Source organism: Ambystoma mexicanum, chromosome 1p, assembly GCF_040938575.1.
Source record: "Ambystoma mexicanum isolate Mex_15411 chromosome 1p, UKY_AmexF1_1, whole genome shotgun sequence".
Taxonomy (NCBI): Eukaryota; Metazoa; Chordata; class Amphibia; order Caudata; family Ambystomatidae; genus Ambystoma; species Ambystoma mexicanum.
In genome coordinates, this window is record NC_090921.1 from 50518503 (window position 1) to 50546418 (window position 27916).

The 27916-nt window shown below is 44.3% G+C and overlaps 1 protein-coding gene across 1 annotated transcript in view; it reads left to right on the forward strand.

The window, feature by feature from the left end:
* Nucleotides 1-19503, forward strand: part of LOC138579547 (microtubule-associated protein futsch-like) — a 1023262-nt gene extending 1003759 nt beyond the window's left edge. The window contains exon 22 of the mRNA XM_069650064.1: nucleotides 19040-19503. Within this exon, the coding sequence (XP_069506165.1) occupies nucleotides 19040-19348 (309 nt within the window). The 3' untranslated portion in view covers nucleotides 19349-19503. The remainder of the gene's footprint in view (nucleotides 1-19039) is intronic.
* The last annotated feature ends 8413 nt before the right edge of the window (nucleotides 19504-27916 follow it).

The window sequence follows — 27916 nt, forward strand, 5'->3', positions numbered from 1 at the left end:
AACAGAATCCCTGGTTTTCTGTTTCCTATCCGAACACTCACAGTCATTCTTCTCCACGTCTCTCTGATTATGGTTTGTCACACTACCAGTTTACGTGGTCCACGTTCCCACAACACCCGCTGTTTATTTTCCAACAATAATCCTGGTCATTTCCTTTTTTTCCACACCCCTTACAAATCTTGCCCTTCTAAATTTACAAAACCCCCACATTCGAAGGTTATAATTTCGTACAACACTGTTTCCCCCTCCTATCCCGCAGGATATTTGGAAACTCTCACAACCACTTTCTTCACTTTTTCCCGTCACGATAAACAACGACCTAACAATAAAACTGTTTAACTGACATAACCCAACCAAAGGGTCACGTAAAGTCAGGCAATTGATTCTAAGTGATCCGGCTGCGGCTGATTTTGCTGCGGCTGGAACGTGTGCATGAGAAAGCTGCGAACTACCAAAAGTTTGCACCTTTCTCATGCAAACAGACTTACATACCGACACCCCCACCCACACCCACGACACACCCATTACACACCCCCCCACCGACATTCTCAACTCACCCCCAACATAAACAAACCCCACTTAGCTTGCCTTCACACTGGTTCCCTGTGGCGCCGGTTTCCTTTCGCTTCTGTGATTGGGAACCAGCGCGCAGGGTTCTTTTCTTTTTTCTTTTATGGGGGCTGCAGGGATTTCCCGCGCTCACTATAGTGTGTGGTATAGGGAGCGGAGTGTTGTGGGGGACACCGCAGCAGCCCCCGTTTTTATTTTTTTCGGGAGTGCTGCGGGGGTATCCCCCGCAACACCCCGCTCACTATACCACACAGACTAGTGAGCTGGGTGTTTCGGGGGACACCACCACAGCCCCTGCATTCTTTTTTCATTTTACTTACCATAAAGGATCGCATGGGCAAACACCCAAGGTGCAATCTTTTGGTGTTCGAACCTTTGGTGGTAGCATTTTTCTGACTTTTTGCCCATGCAAACCTTTATATTGGGTAAAAATGTACAAAACCAGGCAATTGACCAGAGGCACACACAGCTGATGACCCTTTCCTTTCCCCACAGGGATAAAAGGTGGAACAGGAACACGAGAGCACATGATGAACAAGGCAGACCGCACAAGGTGAGAGCTACCTCACGAATACCGAGAGGGTGACAAGGAGAGACGTAACCTTGCCCTTTCCGATCAAGGCCTGTGAAACCTCTGCAGATGGAAACATAAGACCGCGAACAATAGCCAACCTGTTTTGCAGGCGATGTCTACGGTATGCAAGACCCTCCTCTGCTGATAACCAAAACGGGGAAGGACGCTGGTCTTGGTGGTACCAACCTTGACTCCAAGCATAAGAAAAGCAAGCGGTTCATCGCAGGCAGTGAGTCGAGAAACCGAACTGTGTTGAATGAAAAGTAGCCAATGGCTTATTTGAACTTTTAAAGAAATGAGTGAGGAACAAGGGGAATGCCAGCAACAGAGGAGGCTAGCACCACGTGGATGCTCAAGCAGGAAACTCTGGGTGATTAGCCAATAGTAAGAAACTACCGTAACCAGAGGCCCTTGGGAAGAGGCGAAAAGAGGTCAAAGTGGTCATACAGGGGTTTTGTAAAATCCTCTGTAGCGTTGAAAGTCTTTGCCCATCAGGTGATTGTGAAAGAAAGAGAGATGAGGCCCACTTGGTACCATTTGCCTATGAACTGTGTGTTAAAGATGGCAAGAAGTGACCCCCGGCTGAGGGATGGTAACGAGATGGGACAAAGTCTAAAGTGCCATAGTGAACTGTTTGTAAAAGGTTGGCAAGAGTGAACCCGAAAGAGGGAATCCGATAATCAGAGATTAAGCCTGAAGTCCTGTTTCAAAACACATTAAGACTTTTGAAAGTAAGAGGTATTGGAAGACCAGGGGAAGTGAATTGTCCCCATTGTTCAGTGGGTCCGAGTCCGGTCGAGGGAGACCCATGGATGAAAAGTCATCATCCAAAGTACTTTGAGAAAGGAACTGTTTAATTGATTGGGTGAATACGATGCATGAGGGGTCAGCCCCCGGAAGAGGGGGACCCAGGCGTGAAGCCATCAGCCAACGTGAACTGTGGAAAATCACTTTTTGTTTGTGTTTGTTTGTTGGGTACATCAGGCCTCCAAGGCAAGAGACTTTTTAATCCAAAGATACTTTACGATCGAGAACCTGATAGCTTGTACGGAGCTGTTGGCTTGTGCTGAGAAAGCGCTAGCGTGTGCTGTGCTCCAAGGTCTCACCTTGTCCCATGCTGAAAACATGGCAAGGGAGTCCTCTGGCACTCATATCCTGACTTATTTGGAACACTTATTTTCTTTATTGAAACCCTATGCCACAATCGTTCTATAATTAGTTGTAAGGAATCGGCAATAGGTTTGTCTTAGTAAAGGCCCTTTTTATTTTGACACAATGTCACTAGGACTGCCTTAAATTTCATTTGGTATTTGATGATGGCTCCTATCATAGATTGAGGTTTTGCTTAGGGGTTTTTCCACCCTGCATTCATTGTTCAATAAACACCCTGGGACTCTGATCACTTGTGTGTGGCTTTACTGCTGTCACCATGAGGTCCTTACAGGCTTATACTGAACGTCAGTATTTACTCAGTTTCATTAACAACAAACGTCCTAACACTCCTTTCTCCAGCCTTGGAAGGCATGGCTTTCCAGCACTATTCAAGACCTGTGCAATTCTGCTCGGCCTAACCACATGATATAACCACTGCCTCTTGCGGGTCTTTCCATTCCATGTAATATAGCCATGTCTGGCTCACAGTATCCACATGGCTGGCATTCCAGTTCGCAGGAGACATGGACCGCTTTAATGATTAAACAGAGCTGGGAACACAGCATGCCTGGGCCTGATGTACCATGTGCGCCTCAAATCGGCTTCCTCATCACGCTTCCTCCCTAATCATTGACCACATCATCTCGCATAATTGTTGTGGCTTCACTCAGCTCATTACCGTCAGTGAGTCCTTTTGCTGGACTAATCTGTTCGCCACCCCTGCTGATAATCTGCTAATTGTTCTGTTACCTGAACTCTCAATATCGCAGAACAGAATGGACCAAGCCAAGTGTGCTGTCAGTCAATTCCATTGTGCATATTTTTGGACCATGGTGGCTGTGATTGGATCATGATTACCTCTTTTCGGATTATTCACTTAGTGGCACAAGCTAGTACTCACTAAGTATATGTTTACTCGTTTAAAAGGCAACCATCAGCGACTGGATTTCATCATCTCCCATAAAATGGTGTTTGGCTGACACTTTCGGGTGGCTGTTGGAAAAAACGAATTAAAACTACATCCTTCTGGCACTTTATTGTACGGCATAATGTACGGCACACAGATACCTTGTTCCACCATTGGTTCTTACTTTTTCAGCTCACCTCCAAGACGTTGACATGCTCACACAGGAACCTTACTGATTGCCATCTTGTCATCTGTCATCCATTGCACGGCTCTGCTGTGTACACGTCCGGTGTCTGGAAAATGCCCTTATTTATAGCAGCATTCTTCCTGAACTTTCTCTGGCACTTCCTAATCCATTCAGAAGTACATGCTGCCTTTCCTAGTGCTTCGGACTCCCAGTCCATTGACAATCCCTCCGGCGATGCTTTATGTGCAAAGGGATCTATCCACAAGTGCACTCCTCCACAACAAGAACACATCAGAGATAATATCTAGTCCCACACTCCCAGGAAGCGGTCTAGAAACTGCTCCCTACCAAACCACAATGTACAGCTAGAAACTGCTTCCTACCAAAGTACAGTGTGCAGCTAGAAACTGCTCCCTACCAAACCACAGTGTACAGCTAGAAACTGCTCCCTACCAAACCACAGTCTACAGCTAGACACTGCTCCCTACCAACCCACAGTGTACAACTAGAAACTGCTCCCTACCAAACCACAGTCTACAGCTAGACACTGCTCCCTACCAACCCACAGTGTACAGCTAGAAACTGCTCCCTACCAAAGTACAGTGTACAGCTAGAAACTGCTCCCTACCAAACAACAGTGTACAGCTAGAAACTGCTCCTTAACAAACCACAGTCTACAGCTAGACACTGCTCCCTACAAAACCACAGTGTACAGTTAGACACTGCTACCTACCAAACCACAGTGTACAGCTAGAAACCACTCTCTACCAACCCACAGTGTACAGCTAGAAACTGCTCCCTACCAAACCAAGGTGTACAGCTAGAAACTGCTCCCTACCAACCCACAGTGTACAGCTAGAAACTGCTCCCTACCAAACCAGTGTACAGTTAGACACTGCTACCTACCAAACCACAGTGTAGAGCTAGAAACTGCTCCCTACCAAACCACAGTGTACAGCTAGAAACTGCTCCCTACCAAACCACAGTGTACAGTTAGACACTGCTACCTACCAAACCACAGTGTACAGCTAGAAACCGTTCCCTACCAAACCACAGTGTACAGCTAGAAACTGCTCCCGACCAAACCACAGTGTACAGCTAGACATTGCTCCCTACCAAACCACAGTCTACAGCTAGACAATGCTCCGTACCAAACCACAATGCACAGTTAGACACTGCTATCTACCAAACCACAGTGTACAGCTAGAAACTGCTCCCTACCAAACCACAGTGTACAGCTAGAAACTGCTCCCGACCAAACCACAGTGTACAGCTAGAAACTGCTCCCTACCAAACCACAGTGTACAGCTAGAAACTGCTCCCTACCAAACCACAGTGTACAGCTAGAAACTGCTCCCTACCAAACCACAGTGTACAGCTAGAAACTGCTCCCGACCAAACCACAGTGTACAGCTAGAAACTGCTCCCTACCAAACCACAGTGTACAGCTAGAAACTGCCCCCTACCAAACCACAGTGTACAGCTAGACACTGTTACCTACCAAACCACAGTGTACAGCTAGAAACTGCTCCCTACCAAACCACAGTGTACAGCTAGAAACTGCTCCTGACCAAACCACAGTGTACAGCTAGAAACTGCTCCTTACCAAACCACAGTGTACAGCTAGAAACTGCTCCCGACCAAACCACAGTGTACAGCTAGAAATTGCTCCTTACCAAACCACAGTGTACAGCTAGAAACTGCTCCCTACCAAACTACAGTGTACAGCTAGAAACTGCTCCCGACCAAACCACACTGTACAGCTAGAAACTGCTCCCTACCAAACCACAGTGTACAGCTAGAAACTGCTCCCGAACAAACCACAGTGTACAGCTAGACACTGCTCCCTACCAAACCACAGAGTACAGCTCATTCCAACACAGCCAGTTTCTCCTCTGTGGTTATCTCTTGCACACGCTGTATTGCTAAATGTTCAAGCAGTAAATGCTTCATTTCTGACCTTTCACCTGAGTCCCAGTATAGTAAAGATAAAAAGACATCCGACCCATGCCATAATCACCAGTGGTTTCATCTACTAGCGACACCATCTCATGAGTCCAGACAGGGACATTTCTAGGGTATCGTGGTGTCTGTAGTTAACAATAGTTCATATGGCCCTGTCCAACAGGCCTCCAGAAAATCATTCCTTCTTTATGGTTTTACAAAGATCCATCGGCCGTGCCAGAACGAGTCACATGCTGCTGCCAGCCCCTTTGGCGCAACTTTTTCACCCGCTGATGAGCAAAATTAAGACCTTTCACTAATGCTGTGGAGCGATTAAGCATTTGTTTTTCCATTGACTGTACATTGCCCAACTCCAGGGCACTGGTGGAGCGTCTGCCAGATGCATCGGCCTGCCTGAGACTCTCTCATGCCGACTCTGTCCTGCCGGACCTTGCTTGCTAATTACAGCTACTGGCAGTGTGTCTCACCATTTCAAACCAGTTTCTTCATAAATATTTGCAATTGTATGCTTTAGGATGCTATTTTGTCTCTCCACCAACCCTGCTGATTGGATGTGATAAGGGCAATGGAGCTTCAGCTGTATATTTAGTACTTTGTGCAGGTCCTGTACTAGATTCCCCGAGGGAAGTGTGTGCCAGTATTATCATTGGTACTCTCTGACACCCGAAACACGGGGAGAATCTTTTTTTGCAAAGGCCTGAGCATTTACTTTCTGGGACAAACAGACCTTTACCCATTTTGAGAACACATCAAAAAAGGCCACCTTAAAACTTGCCTATTTCAGCATCTGGATACATTTGCACCATAACTGTGCTTACAGGAGTATGTTTTATAAGCGGACCTTTGTCTATGATTGTGTGGAGCCCTGTTTAAAGTCATACAATTGAGAAGAATATATGGGTCTTGGAGGTGCCATTAACATAATGTTTATGTAGAAATGTTGGCTGACAAGCTTCAGGCTAACATGTATGTATTGCAAGTAGAAGTACTTGCAAAAGACAAAGGGTTCGTGCTAGTGAAACAGAATCGCCAGTGCATGATAATTCAGGAAAAAGTACATCTCACTAGTCTTTAGTACCGAGATGAGAGATCAATTGAGAAAGCAGTGGCCCATTCTTATTGTGTACCATGTATAATCGTGGCAGAATGGTCAAGATAGAGAGCCTCATCAAATCGCTCTGGGGATTTGAAAGTCTTCTTCAGTTCTACAGAGAAGGGTTCTTTCAACACAATGAAATGTCATACTTTGAAATGTGATTTGTGACCTAAAAGAACAATGTCTTCAATTAAAGTATATCTTTGAAATCTGATCACAAGTGCCTACCCCTTCACAGAAACCATACTGTGGATTATCTCAAATAGTTTTTTCAGTTAACACATGGCGATGTTTGCCATCTATTAGTCGCTCAAAGCGTATGGCCTTAAAATTAATGGGGGGTGGGTGCATCTGTCTGTATCAAACTTTTTAAAAATGAAAGCAATAACACCCTGTCTCAAAAAAGATTTAATGTAACAGTATCAAGCAATGGAATTCATTATGTTTACTAGGAAATGCACTGACATATCCAGAAAAGTATTACAAATGTCAGCCAATCCTGAGCTAGGACTGCAGGCTTAAGGTGATAGTTTGGTGTCATTTCCATCTTAATTGAACACCATGCAAAGGCCAGGGAGGGATTTCTTCCCATTATATTTAACCAAAAAAAGAGAAATCCATCAACAGCAATACAAAGAGATGTATCTACTGTTCCTTGAGGAAACTATCTTGCTGCTAACTTCCAAAATAGTGTGTTGCCTCACTCAGCTACCAACACAAAATCCTTCCAAGCTTCAGATTGATCTGTAGCCTTTTTGTATTTTTTTGCACATTACGCATAGTACATCTGCATGCATAAGTACATAATCAAAAAAGATACAAACCACATAATCATCATACAGTACAATCAATCAAGGTTAAATATCTAAAACCACTTTCAAAAAGTCTAACTAAAAGCGCAATTTCATTAGTATTTAAGATCCTGATCCAACGGTCCTCAACCCTAGAATTAATAAAAGCAGCAATTTTTTCATTACGGATCAGGCTCAGGGCTGGAGTATTTAAAGGATTCATCGACAATATCTTTCCCCCTTCACAATGTTATTCCTAATACCCATTAACTCCTCTGTGGGTAGCACATTAAGCGTGAACCTCGGGACTTTGCCTCAAAACTCTCTAGAGGGGTGATTCCTTAAGTATGGTGCCGCAACATTAAAAAATGTTATTGCCCAATTAAAATGATCTTTGAAACACTGATTTCCCATTAAGGCTGAGCGAGTCGTACTCCAGGCATGCCAAAAACAATTTCAGTTTCACCTTGTTGGGATTTCTTAGGAGTTCCTCGCCCAATGAGTCCATCCTCAGGAGAAAATCAGTACAAGTCAAAGCCCATTTGGCAAGCACCTTACAAGAACCCTTTCCAACATTTCATTAAGGGATGCATAGAAGGAAGCGCGGGGGGATCGATATCTTACCATATAACAGAAATGTTCCCCAGTTAATGTGCGTCTGTACAGGTAATAGTCTGAGTTTGTATCTGATACCCACCAAAGGAACTGAATTTGGGAGATGCAACACTCTCCTCCACATTTTTGCCTCCAACCTCGGCCAAGGAATGTCTACCTCACGGCTCTTGGCACCGAAGATCAGCCTAGGAAGCAGTTTTTGTCTATAAAATGTAAGTAATGGCAGAGCCAAGTATCGTCCAAACCAAAAATCAAATTGCTATAGCTCAATACTGCGCCATAAATTTTACCTCCAATTGCCTGTAAGGTGCAGACTTGCCCCTACTAGCATTTCTTTATTCTTTGCTTGTTAGGCGCTTATATAGCAAATTAATTCTGTTTCAAAGTACCCACAGGGTAACAGGGAGGGAACATGGGATTGCAACAGAATGTAAATATACAGAAAATACAGTGGGGGAAGGGACGGCTGTACCTACTATGCATTGTGAGTATTCAGAACGTGCAAGTGCAGCAAGGAAGAGGGCAGTGGGGTAGGTGCTGGGGTGTATGTGCTTGAGGATGACCCACAGATGAAGTGCATGGTATCATAAGTGTAGCCGTCAAGGAGTCGCGTTGGGTGGAAATATGCAAGTCTCCAGTGCGGAGGGTGTGACGAGGCAAGTGCTGAGGTAGACATAAACTGGGGAGATTGGGAGTGAGTGGTCAGGGGTCCAGAGGATGCTGAAGGGGCCAAGGCACCAATCACAGCAACTGTGAGATTAACAGAGAGGGACGAAAGGAAGGAGGAGGAAAAGAGGAAAGTCTTGGGTTGCTTTCGGAACTTAAGATGGTCCAGCTCAAGATGCAGAGGGAGTGGGAGGCTGTTCCATAGGAGGGATCCAGCTGAGGAAAGCAAACAACCGTGTGCTCTCTGTTCGGAGAAACACTTTGCACACAGGGAGCTGGTGCCAGGAATGTAGAGGTCTAGGAGAGTATTTTGTAAGAGAGAGTTGGAGATAGTGTGATCCCCAGCCGCAGACAGACTTGTGGATGATACAGAGGGATTTTAATTTGATCCGTGCAGCAACCAGGAACCAGTGGAGTTATTTTAGGGCAAGAGAGATGTGGTGCCAGGGCTTAAGGCCAAGGATACATTTCGCTGCTCTATTCTGGATTAGCTGAAGGAGTCGCAAAGTAGAATAAGGTAGATTGAGGAGGAGGCATGCCTAGAGAGAACCAGGCCTCAGGAAACATTGAGCTTCTGTGGGAAAGTGAGAAAAGGGAGAATTCCTTGAGAAGGATGAGTTGAAAGTGGGACTTCTTGGCAATGTCTTGAGTGTGAGGGAGAAAGGAAAGAGAGGAGTCAAAGATGATTCAAAGATTTCTGGCTTAAGAAGAAGGAGCAGGGGAGAGCCCAAGATGAGAGGCCAGAGAGAAGGGAAGAAAAAGGGGGCATGGCTGAGTGTGAGGGAGGAAGGAGAGAGTTACATTTCCCCAGGTATTTATAGTGATTTGCTATTTCCAGAGGTTGCTGTTAAGGAAATGTTTTCTATTTTGATCTTACATTGTTCATTACCAGAATTGTAGACTTACTTGTATTGATAGACAAATCTAACTTACCCAGGATGGAATCAATATTACACAGAGCTCTCTGGAGGCCTATCGGAGTCATATCGCTAATGACTATATCATCTGCATATTTCAGATCCTGCAGCTTCATGTCCCCCAATAGCAGTGGATTCGTTCTCATCAATTTCCAGAAATTAGACATATCTTTAATATAAAAATTTAAAAGAAAGGGCGCAAGGACACAACTCTGTTGCAGCTTGCGGTTGGTGTCTATCGACCTCGTGCATGAGCCTTCAGAGTCCAACCTGATCTTAATTTGTGTTCCCCTATGGAGAGCTTCCAGCACATTTCTCCCACAGAACTACCCAGTCAACGTGGTCAAAAGCCTTACTTATGTCCAGGAAGGCCAGGTACACTGGTCTCCCTTGCTCCTTAGCTTGCTTTGCCAGCAAGGCTATTCAGGACAGTTCCCACCCCCTTTTTGAAGCCGCACTGGTTGAAATCAAGACACCTTACCTTCAGAGCCCACAGCTGCAACTCCTTTAGAATACGTCCTGCAAAGAGTTTGTTTGAAGCGTCCAGCATCGAAATAGGCCTATACAGCAAGGGTCGAAGATCTTTCCCGTCCCTTAAAGATCAGCACTATAAGGGCTTTGTCCCAGGACTCCGGGAACTCCCCATAGAGGAGCACATTCCCAAATAATCGGGACATTGGGCCTCATTACGACCCTGGCGGAGTGGGTTTACGCCAGCGGTATTCGCGGCGGACCCGTCCGCCCTACTACGAGTTCCCGTAGCGCCATGGAGCGTTTTCCGCCTGGTTTTTCCGGGCGGAGAAATCCATGGCGCTACGGGACCTTGTTGTTAATTACGCCACCGTATTTTACGGTGGCGTAATTAACGCCTTCCCCACTCCCATTATACCCTATGGGGCAAAAATGGGAATGGGGAATGGGGATGTACCGCCCCGCCAAGGTCGGAATGGGGCGGAAAATCCGCCAACCCCCACGGCGCTATCGGCAGCTTTCCGCCGTGCTCCATGGTGCATATTGCACCGCGATTTCCGCCAGGGTCGTAATGAGGGCCATTGAGTCAAACCAGAGTGGCAAATATCATTTGAGAGTTAGATTCGTTAAACCATCAGGGCCTGGTGCATTGGAGTTTTTACTATTCCTGATTAGCAGAACAACGTGGTCCATGTCCCACCTAAGAGCCCCTAAACAGTTATTGCATTTAAAAGATTCATGAGCCACCCATAACATACAACTCTGTAAAGTGTTTAACCCAGGTTTCAGCTGAGATGATTGGAACTGCAAGAAAATTTGATACCATTTGGGTTTCATTAGCTGCCAAAATCGATTGCCGTCTTTAGACGTTGGTGGAAGGAAGAGTGATCTTCGGAGTGCACCCTGCAATCTCCAGATAAATCCTTATCCCCGAGTTGGTAAAACTGTGTATCTGTTACTACCGGGGACCAACATGTTGGTAGCTGTATAGCCAGTAGAAAGGTCTCAAGTGATTTTAAAGCTGAATATTCACTGCACATATCTTTCAGGGCAGGATTTTCATCATTCAAAACTGAATATTGAAATTAAACAGGTGGTTTATTTGGGGAAGGCCATATTTGGCTTAGTAGAGGTTGGAGGGTGAACAGTGAGTTGAGGGGAGGCATCTCCCTCATTTCGGAGAAAAAATTGCAAATCGAAATACACTGCAAACTAATCTGCCATGAAGAATTGGGCATACACGTGCATGGAACGAATTATAGGCCCAGGACACAAATCTCGGTCAACCACTGAGGTCTGTGAACACTGTGCTGTGGTCTATCTAAGGGGACTGGGTAGATCTGCTTCTTTGACTCAAGAAACTGCAATGAAATATCTTTAAATGTTAAATGTGAAAGGTATTTGAACTGCGCACCGTCACCAACAGAGGTGGTCCCCTGGCGCTCGGGCGTATCTGTAAACGAGAAGGCGGGATGGGTTAGTAAGGTGAAGAGGGATAGGATAGTGAGAGATGTGATGTGCTGTTGGCAGCTTCAGTTCCGTTGACACTGTGAGCTGAGCTTTGGTGCGAGTATCGGATCAATGTCAATCCTTGTGTGCTGTTGGTGTGGCATATGTGTTGTTTGTTTGTTGTTGCGGTGTGGTGAAGTGTGTACAGCTTGCTGTGCGGCTTGCTGTGCAAGAGTTGGTTGTGTGGGTTTTGTATGGGTTAAGTATGCAGAGATTTTTAGCTTTTTTGGTTAGTGGGTTATATGTCTTGCAACTGGCCTTCGCGGCTTGGCTAGATGTCTACATTTGAGAGTCCTGCATGGTGGGGAAAGGGGGAAGTACTCACAAACACTACGTTTTACCATACAGTAGATAAAGATGTTGGCCCAGCCTAGGTTTGTGTGTCCTGTGACTTGAAGGAGGGGCCTAGCTTTCATAATGCATTATATTTCAACATACAGCAGACGGGGATGGAGGCCGGACCCGGGCCCGAAAGTCCTGCACAGTTAGAGAGGGCTCAGGTTCCACGAGAGGTGGGTTTCAATCTATAGTAGACAGAGAAGGAGTCTACACCCAGATTCGAGGGTCCTGCAGATTCGGAGAGAGGGAAGGGTCCCACCGCGTACTACATTTCACCATACAATAGACAAAGATGGAGGCCACATCTAGATCCGAGAGTCCTGCAAGTGGGAGAGGGGCATGGGCTTCACAATGCACTATGTTCCCCCCTTCATTAGACAAAGGTGGGGCCTACAGCTAGATTTGGGAGTCCTGCAGAGTGATGCGACGCAGGCTAATGTTCACAATTCTATTCATGTGTGGCATTTGCTAATGTTCACAATTCTATGTAAGTGTGGCACTTGCTAACATTCACAATTCCATCCAAGTGTGGCACTTGCTGTACGTGATTTCAATCTGGCACACACCCAAGTCTCGCCCAGCCTGTAGTGCGCAACTGAAACCCTTATTAATTCTTATCTATAAGTTCAATATTCTGAACGATATACCACTCATATCACACCCTTCTCCTGAGAACCCTCCCCCCCGGTCACACTGAACCAGGAATCAGGCTAGTTTGCAAAGGTAAAAATGTATTTATGTATTTTAAATGTAATCACAATATATTTTAATAGGTAAATAACAATCACCAATGGGGTGACAGAACACCGAATAATATCTTTAATACCTAATGGCCCTCATTACAAGTGAGGCGGCATGGGTTAACGGGCTCCGCTAATGGTGGCGGGCCCGTTAACACCATTCCGCCTCATTATGAGGGCCCCGGGTGGGACCCGGTAAGGACGCCAGGCGTCCTTACCGGTCCCGCCAGGGGAAAAGGGAGCTAACAACGGGCCGGTCGTAATCGGCCCGTTGTTAGCTCCCTCTCCCATTCCTATTGAGCCCTATGGGGGCTCAGATGGGAATGGGGAAGGTCCGGGCCGGGTTCCCAGAGGGAGGAATTACCGGGCCCTCCAAACTTGGAATGGCCTGGTAATTCCCAATTCTCGGAACCCGGTCAAGGAGCCCGGTTTGGTGGCAGCCATGGAGCCAATAGCTCCATGGCTGCCGCCAACTCATAATGAGGCCCTATGAATCAAGGCAGGAGCACAAAAACAATGCAACAGAGAAAAGAATACTTCTGTGTTGGTTTGGACAGATGGCACTATGGTTAAAGGTTCCCCCTGCACACCCCTCAACCCGCCAATAGACAATTAAATAGATGTGAGGAGACAGCAGGTATTCAGGAATAGCAGACATCAGACAGAATATCAGTCCCACCTTTCCCCTTCAAGCACAAGAGAAAAACGGAATTGACTTTTCAGCTGTCAGATGGCTTTAAAATTGTCTTCAGAATTGACTGAGCAAAAACACCAAATCTGATCAAAAATACTTAAATTGCTATAAATTCCTATGGGAGCCGCTTTGAACAGTTCCACACAATCACAAACAATGATTTAGTCCACAGAAAGCATATGAAATCTCAAAGTCCAAGGGCCTCATCACGAGTTGGGCGGTAACGCTGCCGCTAATAGCACTGGTGTTATCTGCCCTACCGCCAAACCCACTGCCGCTAGTAGCGCTGGATCACAGGTTTGGCGGAACGGAAAATCCCCATTCCCCAATGAGCCCATTCGGGAATTCCGCATTCCCCATTGGGCTCAATGGAGAAATTTCGCGCTCATACCGCCGGCGGATTTCCTGCCGACGGTAAGAGCACGAAATTTTGGTGGATTTCCCCCCAGCTTTCAGCTGGGGGGAAATCAGCCGAAGCCGTGATTTGGCGGACCCTGAAATGCGGTGGTCATAGTGCTACTGCTGCATTTAAGGGTTACCGCCAAACTCGTGATGAGGCCCCAAGTCAGAAACAATGATTTTGGTTCTATGGATAGCTATGGATGTAAGGTACAAGTAGGAGTTGAAATTTTGTTTCTCTCATGAAAAATGAGGGAGGTATAGAGGTTTTAGTAAAGGTCATTTTTGTAAAATAGGCGCAAGACTGGAAAACAGAAATGCACTTTGAAAAAACAGATGGGTTGATTACAATAGACTATAGTATGAAAAAGAGAATGCCACATAAGGATCTTACAGTCATGTGATCAGGGTAACCCGCCCACTGTGGATACTCTACTTTTATTTATTTTGCATTTTTGCATTTTTAAAGGGCTCACACAGCCCACGGGCATCGAGGCGCTGTTACAGGAATTGTTTATTGTTTGTTTCTTTAGGTGCGTAATTGTTTTTTTTTTTGTCTTAGTTGCGTATTTATAACGCGCTTAAACACCCAGAGATTTCTAAGCGCGGACCCGGGGATCGAACCTGTGTTGCTTCGTGTCGTCTTGCTTACAAGTCGCGCGCATTGCGTTAAGCTATCCTGCCGGGACGAGAGACTTCTTCAGATGAGAAAAGAAATCAGTGCAGAAATAGTTCTAGCAAGACGATGGTTCTGAATTAGAGATGGGATAGGATTGAAATAGGGATCATACAATGCAAATATATTATGGGTCACTGTTCTTCCTATTAATACTCAAAGAATAATTTATCAATTGGACCGGCAATTATGGTCCTGGTTTGGGCAGGTCCACCAGCAAACAGGCACCTCTGGAGGGATTTGGGGTCAGCGGCGTGGTTCTGGTCAAGTTTGGACTGCACCTCAGACTGGATTTGGAAGGATCCTTCTGGTGACTGGACGTGGTGGATAGCCAGATACAAGTTTTCAGTGGGCAAGCCTATTGGTAGCCAGCCAAGCTGAATTAAAATTAAATCCCTTCAGGTTTGGGATTTTTGCAATTGGGTCAGACTAGCAATAATTTTGCAATGCTAGAGTCTGGATTCTGCAAGAAAATCTGGATCTCTCAAATAATTCTGGAGTCAGCTACAAATGAAAAGTTCAGGAATAAGGTGCTGCATGGACATCTGGATGGGTTCTGGACGCAGGGTGTTCTGGAAGCAGTCTGTAGAGGAGAGTAGAGTAGTCCCCATGTGTAGTGTCCTTCCTATATTTATTCATTATACATTTTATGGCATGGGCAGAACTTCAGAACACACCTCCCTATCTGTGAGTGGCTACAGGCATGCACTTCATTTTGGTTGGCAGCTTAAACAGGGCTATCCTCTTATGACAGGATTTGGGAACTCCCACCTGGATTTTTACTCAAAACAAACTTTTGCACAAATCTACATTTGTTGCATTATGTACCCTCACAAAATTAGACACATATTTTTTCACATTTGATTTTTTACATTTACATCCAATTTCCACCTTTGTGAGATCTGTATTGGTCATGTTATGGATTTTCATCCATTTTACCCAGAACACTTTAGATTCATTATTTCTAATTCGATACACCTCTTGGCGCTGATCAGTGGATTGTGTACAAAAATTTTAAGCTTTCAACATTCATAGTTTTGCCACAATCAGTGTTTTAGTGTATCTTTGGTTCCTTATGTAGTAAAAACTCCTACCACCTCTTCAACTGTCTAGCATGAGTTCAGACTTATACGTTTGTACTTTTCACTTGCCTACTTATTTTGGCTGTCATGTTAAATGTCATAAAGTTCTGAGGCAAACACAAGTAATTTCCCTTCAAAATCCAGTCCAGGTTTTGTTTTCTCTTGCTTCCCAAAGTGAGCAGATGGCCGGTCCTTTGAAGTACACTGAGAACCTCCCCCACTTCCTGCTCCTCATGGCAGAGGCCAATTCTCAGCATGTCCTTTGTTCTTTGATTAGTCAGCATACGAATGTCCCAGGCAACTCCTTTGAGTGGCTTGCTGGGATTATGCATGACCCATTAACAGCCATTAGTCTTCCTGTTCTCAAAGAAGTGTCAACAGGAGACGTCATTTTTCCCAGGGCAGGCCCTGTCAGATCAGTGTTCACATGTGGATTGGGTTCACATATCAAATATTAGTATGGAGTATAAAGGATTAACCATTTTAAAAGAATTAGCCCTTCACCAACATACTTGAAATAGTAGATTTTGCAACTTTTCAGGACACAGAAATACATTTAAGATAAGTTTTACAGCCAATTTCTTTTGGCAGCTGTCAGGCTGTGATGCCTGGATCCTTCTGACCTCCTTGAGGATCCATAATTCCAGCACACTCTCCCTTCAGTAATTCACTGGGAAAAATAACTGAATTTAGTGCCAGAACAGCACTTTGATGGTTACTCTTGATTAGGAAACTGTATTTAGGGGAATTTTCGGATTTTAGCCATTCTGTGGGCTGGTTTCCAGTGACAGATGACAGATGACAGATGACAAATGACAGCAGTGCTGCCTGCTTTTACATCACTTCGCTGGTGTATTTGGCAGGGCGTGCAGCCTCATTGATGGGTTATTAACTTATTAACTCTGCGCAATTTTGCAAACTTAGTGCGCACAGGGCTTATTGCCTCCATTCTTGGCAATTTCCTTTCCCCATTGGAAAAGGGGTGCAATGTGGCGCAGTGGCGTGCATAAAAATACTCCACATTGCCAACATTCACAGTTCCGTCTGGAAGCGGTGCAGGCCAATGTTCACAATTCTATCTCTGTGTGGCATACACTAACATTCACAATTCCAACTGTGGCATTTGCTAACACTCACGACTCAGTCCGTATGCAGCACAGGCTAATGTCCACACTATATCCAAGTGTGGCACCTGCCAACATTCACAATTCTTTCCAAGTGTGGCACTTGCCAACATTCATGATTCTATCCAAGTGTGGCACCTGCCAACATTCACAATTCCATCTAAGTATGGCATTTGCAAACATTCACGATACTAACTAAGTGTGGGATTTGCTAACATCCACATTTCTATCCAAGTATGACATTTGCTAACATTCACGATTCTATCTAAGTATGGCATTTGCAAACATTCACGATACCAACTAAGTGTGGCATTTGCTAACATTCACACTTTTATCTAAGTGTGGCATTTACTAACATTCACACTTTTATCTAAGTATGGCATTTACTAACATTCACGATTCTATCTAAGTGTGACATTTGCTAACATTCACACTTTTATCTAAGTGTGGTATTTGCTAACATCCACAATTCTATCTAAGTATGGCATTTATTAACATTCACGATTCTATCTAAGTGTGGCATTTGCTAACATTCACAGTTCTGTCTGGGTGCAGCGCAGGCTAATGTTCACAATTCTATCTAAGGAGAATAAAATAAGAGAGCATTGGTCAGAATGGGGTCTTTGCCCTGTGGATGGTAATAATCCAAAAGGTTGTGCAATTATGATCTGGAATTGGTCAAACTAGTGCTTTAATAACCTTCCATAACGTTAGCCACCACTTGGTGTGGGGGAAAGATAGGGTAACAGAATCCCCCTATGCCTGTTTAAAATAGATCCCCACCAATTCCACTGTAAATGATCCCAGTACATCTGGAGACAGGTTGCAGGTCAGGAATTGAGCCAGTGTAATGATGTCTTCATTAATGATATCATGTTCTACCTGAAGGCACAGGGGCGGGTCTGCTACTCCTCTAACAACTTAATCTCAATGAAGGACTTGCAGAGGTGAATCAAGCTTCACTGAGGGTTTTTGATCATCTTCCACTGTGGGCTGTGTGGTTAAATTGATATGTTCGACAATGGGCCAAGTAAGCCAAGCGTTAGGTAATGAAGAGGTATGAACGATAATGCGGGCCCAAAAACAGGGGCCCATTGGTGGAATGGAAGAGGAGACTTTCTTCTTAGACATGCCTTCAGGAGGACAGACCTTTGACCCTGGAATATAGGATTCCCTTTTTAGTGTTGGCTATTAATTGACATTTAAGCACCCACTATAAGCTGGAATGAATACATTGGCATGCACCTATGGCAGAGATAACATTACCCATCCATCCACTGCCCATGGTCATTCTAATCCCTATGCCCATTCCCACCCACTATCTACCCCTCCCCATCCAAAACACAACCTGCTGAGATCTCTTAAAGCAAGCTCTAACAACTTGTAGCATCAAACTGTGGCCTGCCAGTATTATTTCTGAGCAAGCCGCTGAGAGATAATTACTTTATTGCAGTTGTAATGGGATACTGGTATAATAACAACGTCTTAAACAAGTGTGCCTTCAGCCACTTGATTTATATTTGTTTCTATCTCTGAACTCCTGTTAAAAATAAACATTGACAAATCCAACAGTTTTGGTTTTTGCCTTCTTACCATATGCCCAGGTAATCACACCATTTCCGGCTGTCACCATTTTATGCCCTTTAGTCAGTGCCTATGTCTTAGCCAACACAAAAGGGTAAACGGTTGGTTTGGTCAATGCTTGCTTCATTTATATTGTCCCCTGATTTCCTATTTTAAGCCCCACATCAGGAGGTAGCCTGGGCAGGCATTTGGGTAATTTAAGCATTCCCCTGTGCTTGACTCAGGCTGCGAGTTGACAGGTCCTCACTTGGGGGCACATATGCAACGTTAGCATGCTGTCACCTGAGTTAGAGATGGCTTGGTTGAATTTATTGTAGTAGAATTTGGTTAGGTGGAATTGGCAGAATTAGTACAAGAAAGATGCACAAAAAGAGTGTTTGGTTTAGATCCTGGGTTGAGCTCACACAAGTTTATCATCTGCTGGCTCAATTACCTCCCTTAAATAAAAGGTCAGTAGAGTTCAACAGATACGCTTTTATGATTTCCAACCTCTCTTCATAACCAATCTGATCTGATGAAGGCAGACCTATGCAATACGTATAAATGGACTCTCCTTTATATCTCTGCTTCCCTCAACATGATCTTCCACTATGTTTGTATAGTGCTCTGTTGCTTCCCGAAGCCTGGCCTAGCAATAAAATCACTGCAGGTCAAATAAAAAGTAAGGTAACAATTTTTAAGAAACAAAAAAAGGAAGGCATTATGCTTGAAAAGGATTCACAGTGTGTTCAAAAATTTTATTTGCCTTATCCATTACAACACTTTATACAGTAACTATCATGGTAAAAAATGCAGTCCAATCCAGCCCTCGCCAACATGCCCGAGTGTGTGGAGCCGCATCCTTAGTTCATCCCTCTCCGAGCCACAGGCTGTGCTGATAGTCAATAGCTGAGAGATACTGTGCTAATACTGTGCTACTATGCAATATGAGATACAAGTTTAAGTAATATAATAAACATTTGTTTTTTGTGGAAAAAACAGGAGGCGGAGTCATGCTGTGGAGATAATAAAGAGGCACGATTGGAAGGAAATGACACACCGGATGCGCTGACCAACATCCTGTCTCACGTGGACTTGCTTTCAGCACTCGACAGTCCTGAAACTGTCGCAATGAGCCCTGTCGGAATCGTGGAGTGTGCCCCCGGTGAAGACACTGTTGACAACAAAAGCGCAGGCAAATGCTTCACCCTACGCTCCCTGTTTTACGGAATCAGAAAAGTATTTCGTCGCCCAAACAGAAGGGAGACTAATAATACAGCTGGGGACGTGAGACCTACAAGGCTGGGATGAGTGTCAGTGAGTGGGCTCCATCAGTGGGCCCCAATCTAGCCCATATTTACAGATATCCAAGATTACGAGATGCATGGTAATCATGCGTAGTGTATGCGCCTTCCTGTCGCCACAAAACAATGTCCCGTTACAAAGAAACATAAAGGCAACAACAAAAAAAAAGACTCTGTATAGGCATGGCCAACTTCAGTCAAGTATCAATCAAGCAAAATGTAGTATTTGTAACCAATATTCAAAAGACAGGGCTCTCTGGTCTGCAGCTCCCCAGATGTTTTGGACCATGACGCCCATGGCCCCTCACCATTGACTGTACTGGCTGGACCAGATGGGAGTTACAGTCCAAAACATCTGAAGAGGCAAAGGTGTCTACACTAGAATCAAAAAGGATATTAGCGTTGAAACTCAATACAAACAGAAAACGTGATTTCTAAAATTCACATGCCCCCTACCACACCTTTCTATTTTTAATACAGCAAAGGATATGCCACATGACATAGAATATCACACAGGAATTTGCAGTCACATTACGATTAACATTTCCTGATTAAAAACCATGAACCGCACATAGTGTCCACATCGTCCATACTAGACATTTTATAATTTTTTATTGAAACAGAACATGGATTTTTCAATTGAACCCTCTAACAGCACTTCACGCAAAAGATGTAGGTGCAGTTTGCACACCACAGTATTTTTGGAGTCACACTTGAGTGTAGAATTGAGAATCCTTTCTATCCAAATTTCACAAGGTCCTGTGTGGTGGTATTAGGATCGAGTGGCAGGAAAGTGACTTAATTCTAATCTGTCAGAGAGCATTACAAACCATGCGCCCTGTCTGGGGATCAGCGTCATCTGGCCATTCCTGAGATATTCCCGATCCTCCTCAGAGACCTGTGTTATTGCCCCACTCTTGCCATTCATTTTTGGAGATCCATTACCAGCCAGATGTCCAATGGCAAGTCACAGATTTCACATTACACACTTTCTGGAATCCTTACACATTGAGAGCCTAATATAATGCTATGACCTGCCTGCTGGACATGGTAGCCCCTTACCCATTCATGGACTGTCTGGAAATAACCTGGCTCTCCTTCTCTATCCTACTGCACCAACACCTTCCCACCATCATCGACCGGTTTGATGATAATTGTGAACCTCTGACAATAAGGATCTCATTCATTCCAAGAGCTGTCTCCCTTCCACCCAGAGGAGAAGTATGGTTTCCAGTGAGCTCAGCATCACCCAACTCTAAATGCTTCATCTTCCTTGTACGGTATTTAGAATGCTATACATGATATCTTCGGATCCCAGTGGGGGCTAGAAGGATCACCACCTCTGCATCCAGTACTCCACTCAACTCATATTATTAATCACACCAGACCATCTTCTACTGTTTTTACGCGCCCAGCAATAAGGGCTAGGTAGTTCACGAGAATCTTGTACCACTACCTTTTTCCCCTACAGCGTTACTCAATAATACGCCAATTAGACACTATTTACATTTTATCTAGCAAAGGAAACCTCAACATATTGGGAAGATCCATGACTATACAAAGTAGAGGAAGGTGTCAATTAATGTTATGTTGCCAGGTTATCACATGTAAGGGAAGTGAGGCAACAGAATACCTTTGCACAGTACACAGGGGTGGTATGCTAAAGAATGGAGGGAACATATAACCATCATACTGTACCCCAGATCAAATATTCCCAAGAGAGTTTCAAAGGCTTGGTATACCGCACAGCTCCTAGATCTAAAAAACAGCATATAAACAACTTATTCAAAGTTATCTGCACATGGCATTATGGCAAAAACAGCCCTGACTAATTATAAAAAAAGCCATCTTCAAAGCGAAATCTGATTTCCTAGTAGGAAAAATCACAGCAGCGGCTTATCATCCTCAAGAGCTTTTTAGAGTGATAGCACACTTTGTAAATCCTAGTACAGAATCTCGAGTGAAGGAATTGTTAACAGATCACACAAATGCCTTAAATGCTTTTACATTCCTAATATTATTACTAAAAACAGTGCTAATCATGATCCCAATGGACTGCAACTTCGCCAAATATCTTTTCCTCTGCGCGTTTTGGGACACAGTCTGCTTAGCTCTGACAAAGTACATTGTTCAATAGGGGGTCGTCACATCGCATGTTGCTAGTCAGCTCTTACTCTTGCCCTCGTCCATGTTCTGGTCACCTCTTCTTCTTCTGGCTCCTCTTCGTCCAAAAGGAGGGTTGTGCCTGCAGACCTCTTCACATCACCTATATTTACCCACGCTTTCTATCTACGAACTTTCACTGCAGTTGGAGTTGCAAACTGGACTGTATATGAGCATTCAAAACATGGTTTGTGCCACTTGCAGATAAAGTGCCTCAAATAGATAAGACCACCTGGGAAGAATGGCCAAGGGGGTCTCATAGCATCTATATCTACCATTCCATCTCTGTTGTCAATGGTTGCTTCTTGGTCCCTGTGCCGCACTTTTATCTGTCGGGAAAAGAAGTTAACATATTTAGTCATATCAGTTAAATAATCACCCATCTCATCTGCTAGCACTGTTGCAGAACTCTCTGCATTCAATGAAGCGCGTGTGGGAGGAGCGATGGGGACGTGCATTACTCTGCGCACTCAATGAAGCGCGTGTGGGAGGAGCGATGGGGACGTGCATTACTCTGCCCATGACTATGTCTTGGGACAGGAGATGGTGGCCTGAGCCTGGCTGCTTGTGTTAGGCAAAAATAGTTCTCTATTAAGGGCTGTGGATTTCTGACCTCCAGCCCTTGGCACTCTGCCAAACACCTGTCGAGGTGATTACAAATCTTGGCAATAAATTTGCCTCCTCTTTGTTTTTGGAGCCACAGTTCGTCTCAGTCTGTCAATCTGTTTATTTTAAACTGAAAGTCCTATCGAAAGTCCTTCTGTTTCCTCCAGCAAGTTTAGACTATGTTGTTGTGTCCGCCATGGTGCCGGAATCTCTCGACTATTGTAACTCCCTATATCTGGCTCAGCCTCTCTATCTGCACCGCCGCCTGCAGGTTCTTCAGAACACGGTGGCTAGATTAGCTTCTGGGGTAGTATTTCAGGCTTTGGCCTCCCCTATTTTGGCCAGCTTACACTGGCTTCCGGTGGCCAAGCGTGTAGAATTTAAGTCATTATGCATTGTCCATCGTGCTTTCTACGGCACTGGGCCTCAGTATTTACAGGTGAAGTTATGTCCTTATGTTCCACCTCGTCCCTTTTGCTGAGCCTCTGTTTTTCATATCCAACACTCCAGGGCTGGGGGCTGCACCTTTTCGGTGATGGCTGCCCGACTACGGAACTCCCTGCCTTTGACCCTACAGAATATGCAGGATCATTTCTCTTTTTGTCGTGCTTTCATGACTTTCTTATTTTAGGCCTCTCCTTCTGATGATGGTGCACTTTACACATAAATAAATAAATAAATAAATAAATAAATAAATAAATAAATAAATACATACATACATACATACATACATAGAGCCAGGGGTATTGCATCCTATTTTTGTACAACATATCTTTTAATTTTGCAATACTTTCCTTTAAGAGGCTGTTGAGGATTTCCAGAATGCCATTGGCCTGTGATGAGTGGTAAGCAGAACAAAGCTTGTGCTTGATGCCAAGCAGGGATGCAATTTTAGAACATAACTCAAGTGTGGTCCATTATCTGACCGCAGCACTTCACATACTCCCCATCAGGGGAACACCTCATGTACGAGGAACATAGCAGCCGACTTGGCGTCTGCATGAGTACATGGTCCTGCATCTATCCAGCATGAATAGGGACACACCATCACAATCATACATTGGTATCCATTACAACCTTGGAGCATATCAGCAGTGTACCACAGTGTACTGCTTGCAAGTGGAACAATTGACAATAAAATTGACCAAATGCTCATGCAGGTTCGTAACAAACCACTCCCTGTTTTGTCCACAGATACTGCTCCGTCTGTCGGTCCAGGTCCCTGCAGCTCCAATAATTGTGGCAATGATAATGCATTATAGCCCTCCTTCACTTCCCTGTTCAGCATCATTTTGTGTGTGGCAATTGCAATCTCTGCTATTTGTGAGAAATATGCTGCTCTTTTGATTCTGCAACTGCAGCCACATTAAATCTGGGCCCTAGTATGGGCTGAGCATATTACCACAGCAGCAGCCATGGGATATGCCAGTGCATCTAGTAATCTTCTTAATAATGGGACATACTCTACTGGTGCGCTGTTTGCACACTGCAAGCCCCTGCTTCTCCGTTCTGACAGTCCTTAGAGTACTGCAGTCATCTGCGTCAGATTATATTGTCACTTTCCAGTGCTTGTGCTCTAAAATAATGCCAAAATCATTGCTGCTATTTCAGCCGCGTGCGTGAAAAAATGTGCTGTTAATCTCATACTTGACACAATCTCAAAATCATCGTTCTTATTTCCTTATCACTGCTGCTCCCGAATGCCTCAATACAGTGCTCTGATTTATCATCAAAGTGCCGTCAATGAAGACCACCTCTCTCCCCTCTAGCTTTGTTTCTTTTACTGGCGGTACATCGTCATGTATGTCAGTATATGTATAACAGTCATGAAGTCATTCTCCTCCCTCTACTGGTTCAGCATTACACCTCCAGGATTCACTATTCATCATCTAACAATGTTTATTCATGGATTGGACACTATGACCTCATATCTCGATGCTCGCTGTGTAGTGAGCGTAGACTTTGGTTTGTCTAGAATGGCAAACAGGGTGTGCACCACATACAATGTTACTGCCCAGCCCATTTTAATTGCTGATGATTTCACAATTGCAAATGTTGCTGCAGCCAGTGCTTGTTCACATGGAAAATGCCCTCTCATCACTGGATTTAAGATCCCACTGTAATAGGCCAATAGTTTGTGCGTCATTGAAGTTTTTTTGCACAAAGACAGTGATCATCACGTATCCACTGTCAGAGAATAAATAAAGTTTTTGCTTATAATTTGGTATCCCCAACACAGGGGCTATACTTATTGCTTCTTTAAGTGCCTCAAATACCTTGATCATTTTGTCTGCCCACATTACGGGGCTCCGCTCTTGCTGTGAGTCCTTTAATCCTTCTAAAAGGAGCCAGGCAGAAATGCTGTAGTCAAAGACCCACACGCCACAATAATTACATAGACCCAGGGATTGCAGTAATTCTTTCACTGTTTCTGGCTGGGGCATTTTAGGAATTGTCTCTGCTCTGTCAGGTGTCACCCTCCTTGCTTCCTTTGATATTATCGGGCCCAGATATAATACATCTTCCTGGCAATACTGCAATTTTTCTTTGTATACCTTGTCTCCTTTCTCAGCCAATACTGTCAATTTTTTTTTAAATTTAATTTATACCACACACAATAGACCCGGAGGCATGATGGCGCAACAAGACACAGCAATACATAAAAACATGAACAACAAATAACATAGAAATGGCGCTATAACTATCCAAGAAAGTAATTACAGCATTCGTGAGGATAACCAATAAAAAAATGGCAGTATTTGAGCGTTCAGTTCAAAACAATGTTCATCTTTGATGTTGATAGTGGGTGGTTCAGATTATGGAGACTCTGTAAAAACAAAGGTAAACTACTTGATCCGCATCCCACCAAAATACACTCAGTGTTATACTCACTACACCAATCATTAATATGAATTTGTCGTAGAATCCTAAAGTCAGCTGGTCTGACACAATTGGGAACCACTTTTATATTAAGCCAAGCTTGGATTTTATTCTTTAAGGACTCCCTTGTTTCGTGATGAGTTGATTTCGCTACATTAGTTATTAGAAAGTTTCTAGAATCAAGAACAAAGCTGCTCAAAGTGGAGTTGCAAATTTCTGCCATTTCACATTTTTTCAGCTGAAAATCCTTAGGGGGTGTATTAGTCAATGGTTCTACCAGTCTGATAGCCAATGAGACTCCCTTTAGTGGGCTTTAGGGCCAGGTATGATAGTGGCAGGTACTCCCTTCTTCTGTGCAGGCAATGTCAAATGCGTAACCACAGCAGGATCCGTTTGAGTTCCTTGATGGTGTTCTGTATGGCCGAAAGGCTTTGCTGTCCTGATATCCTTGTCAGTTAGTGAAATGGGCCGTGGGAACTCAACTATCTCCCTCCTAATTATCTTGCCCCAGGAGAGGAAATCCTCCATGTTGTGGCTTGCCCCAATACTGTTACTGAGTCAGTCATTCACTGTTCCTCTGTGCAGCTTTACACTAGCAAGTCATCAACATACTTTATAAAGGTACTGGGGGTTTGTATATTCCTAGAGTTCATCTGCAGCACGCTGTTGAATACACTGGGGGACTCACAGTACCCCTGTGGCAGTCTTGTGTTCTGGAGTCCAATCCCGTGATATGTAAATGCTGTAAGATATTGAGAATCTATGTGCAATGGGATGGAAAAGAAAGTGTTTTTCAGGTCAATCACTGTAATGTGTGTAGTGCTCGGTTTTATATTGCACAAAATGGTAGCCGGGCTTGGCACAACTGTAAATTCCACCTCCGCAATATTGTTTAAGGGGCGTAAATCTTGTATGAATGTCCAAGGCCCTCCTGTTGCTTTTTTCACAATGTACATAGCAATGTTACATGGGGATTCGGATGGCAAAATGATATCCTGTCGCATCAAGGTGGCAATCTTTTCATAAATGTCTTTTCCTGCCTCTCTTGACATGGGATACTGTTTAACGTGGGTTAAAATGTCTCCCACCTTCAATTATATATATACTGCTGCAACCCCTTTCAGCAGACCTACATCGTAAGGGCCGCTAGTTCAAAGTACACTTTGTACCTTTGGCAACTCTTGCACAAAAGATTCTACCTTTTTAGCTATCTGATATGTTTCTGATGTGTTTCCCTATACTGTATTTACAATTGATATGGACATCAAAATTCAAAATGTAGTTCTTCATCTGTATCATCATCTTCAAATAGCTCATCATCTGTCCTGTCTCTCAACCGCTGTGTTAAACCTAATGCTATGGCTGTGAGCCCACCAGCTAACACCTCCCTTGTCTATCCCGTGTAACACTACTCTGTCCTCTTGCACTACTCCTGCTTCTAAACGTTTTTCTATTATCTCCTCTTCTGCCATATCTGTGGTTACCTGTGCTCTGAATAAAAACTCTGTGGGTAATCTTAACAATTCATCCTGTATTCACAGAAGCCATCCTAGCAAAAGCTGTACCCCGTAGTGGAATAATTCTTAATTTAAGGGAATCCCTCGTAATGCTTTCCATCTGTAAAATGCTCAAAGGAAAACTCTTGAATTTGCACAATGCATGCCTGGTGTTGAATATATTATCCCTCCCTCAGTAAATGAGATCATCATGTTTAATGTACTCATTAAATCTCTTCCCAATATGTTACCTGGTGTCTTCCGTGAAAATATCAATGGTGCTGCCATCACATCATCTCCAACTTTTATAGGTAGCTCTTCTGTGAAAGGACCCTTTGTCATAGCCCCAGAGAACCCTTGTGCACCCATCATTATTTGTGACAGTGGAAACCCTCCTTCCCTGACACAATGTTTTGTCAGCCCGGTGTCAACCATAAAGGAAAACGTCCTATCCCCTATTGCCAACCCCACCCAAGGTTCCCCCTCCTTGGCTGGGAGTTGCTGATAGCACTGGACACATCAAGCTTCTCTAAGGGATATCCTATTGGGAGTACATGTTCCTCCCAGTTCATGTGAAGGGGTTCACTCCCACTACTGTCACACCCCCTGACGGGGTACTGGAGTTTATAGCAATATATGCCTGTCCCACTGTCTGAACAGTTGTGTTTGTACTTATAATGGATTCCGTGATTGTTGTTGTACTTGTGGCTGCTGCAGCAGCTGCATCTGGGGCATCTCTTGCTGTGGTGTCTGGTGCATTTGCGGCTGTGTCTGTGGCTGCGTGTTATGTTTCGGGAATGGTTGCTGTTGCTTGTATTGAAATGTGTCCTACTCATGCTGTGTCTTCGCAGAATATTGCAGAGGAAACACAAACACCCCTCTTGGACTGCGTTGTTGCCATCCTTCGTTCATTGCCCCTCTGCTCCTGCACACCCATGCACAGTGCCCCATTTTTCTACACATCCAACACTGTGCTCCAAACCCTCCAAAACCTCCTAATTGTGGTCCCGTCCCACCAAAACCTCCTCCATATCCACCTCAAAATGTATACCCGCTTCCCCTTGATTTGTACAACCTCACCCTGGGGTAATTGGTATGTTCTCCTCTTCTCCCCGTATATCCACTCATCCGCTGCTGTTTATATTCTTGCTCATATTTTTCTCCCCCAACTTTCGTTATCATTGCTCTCTCTACCATTGTCTTTGACAATTTCTTTTGCACTAATGTATCTTCCTCTCTTCTACCTTATTCCTCTTCTTCTCTTATTTCATTTGACCATTATGGACAATATTCAACTGTATGTCAGGCCATTACTTAATCTCAAACCCAACAGTTTTCTTTAGCTGCTTCTGCACGTCTTCAGGAAGGCTGTGGCATCAAATGTGACAAAATATAGATACATTTTTGTCCCAGCTTTCGCTTGTTTCTAA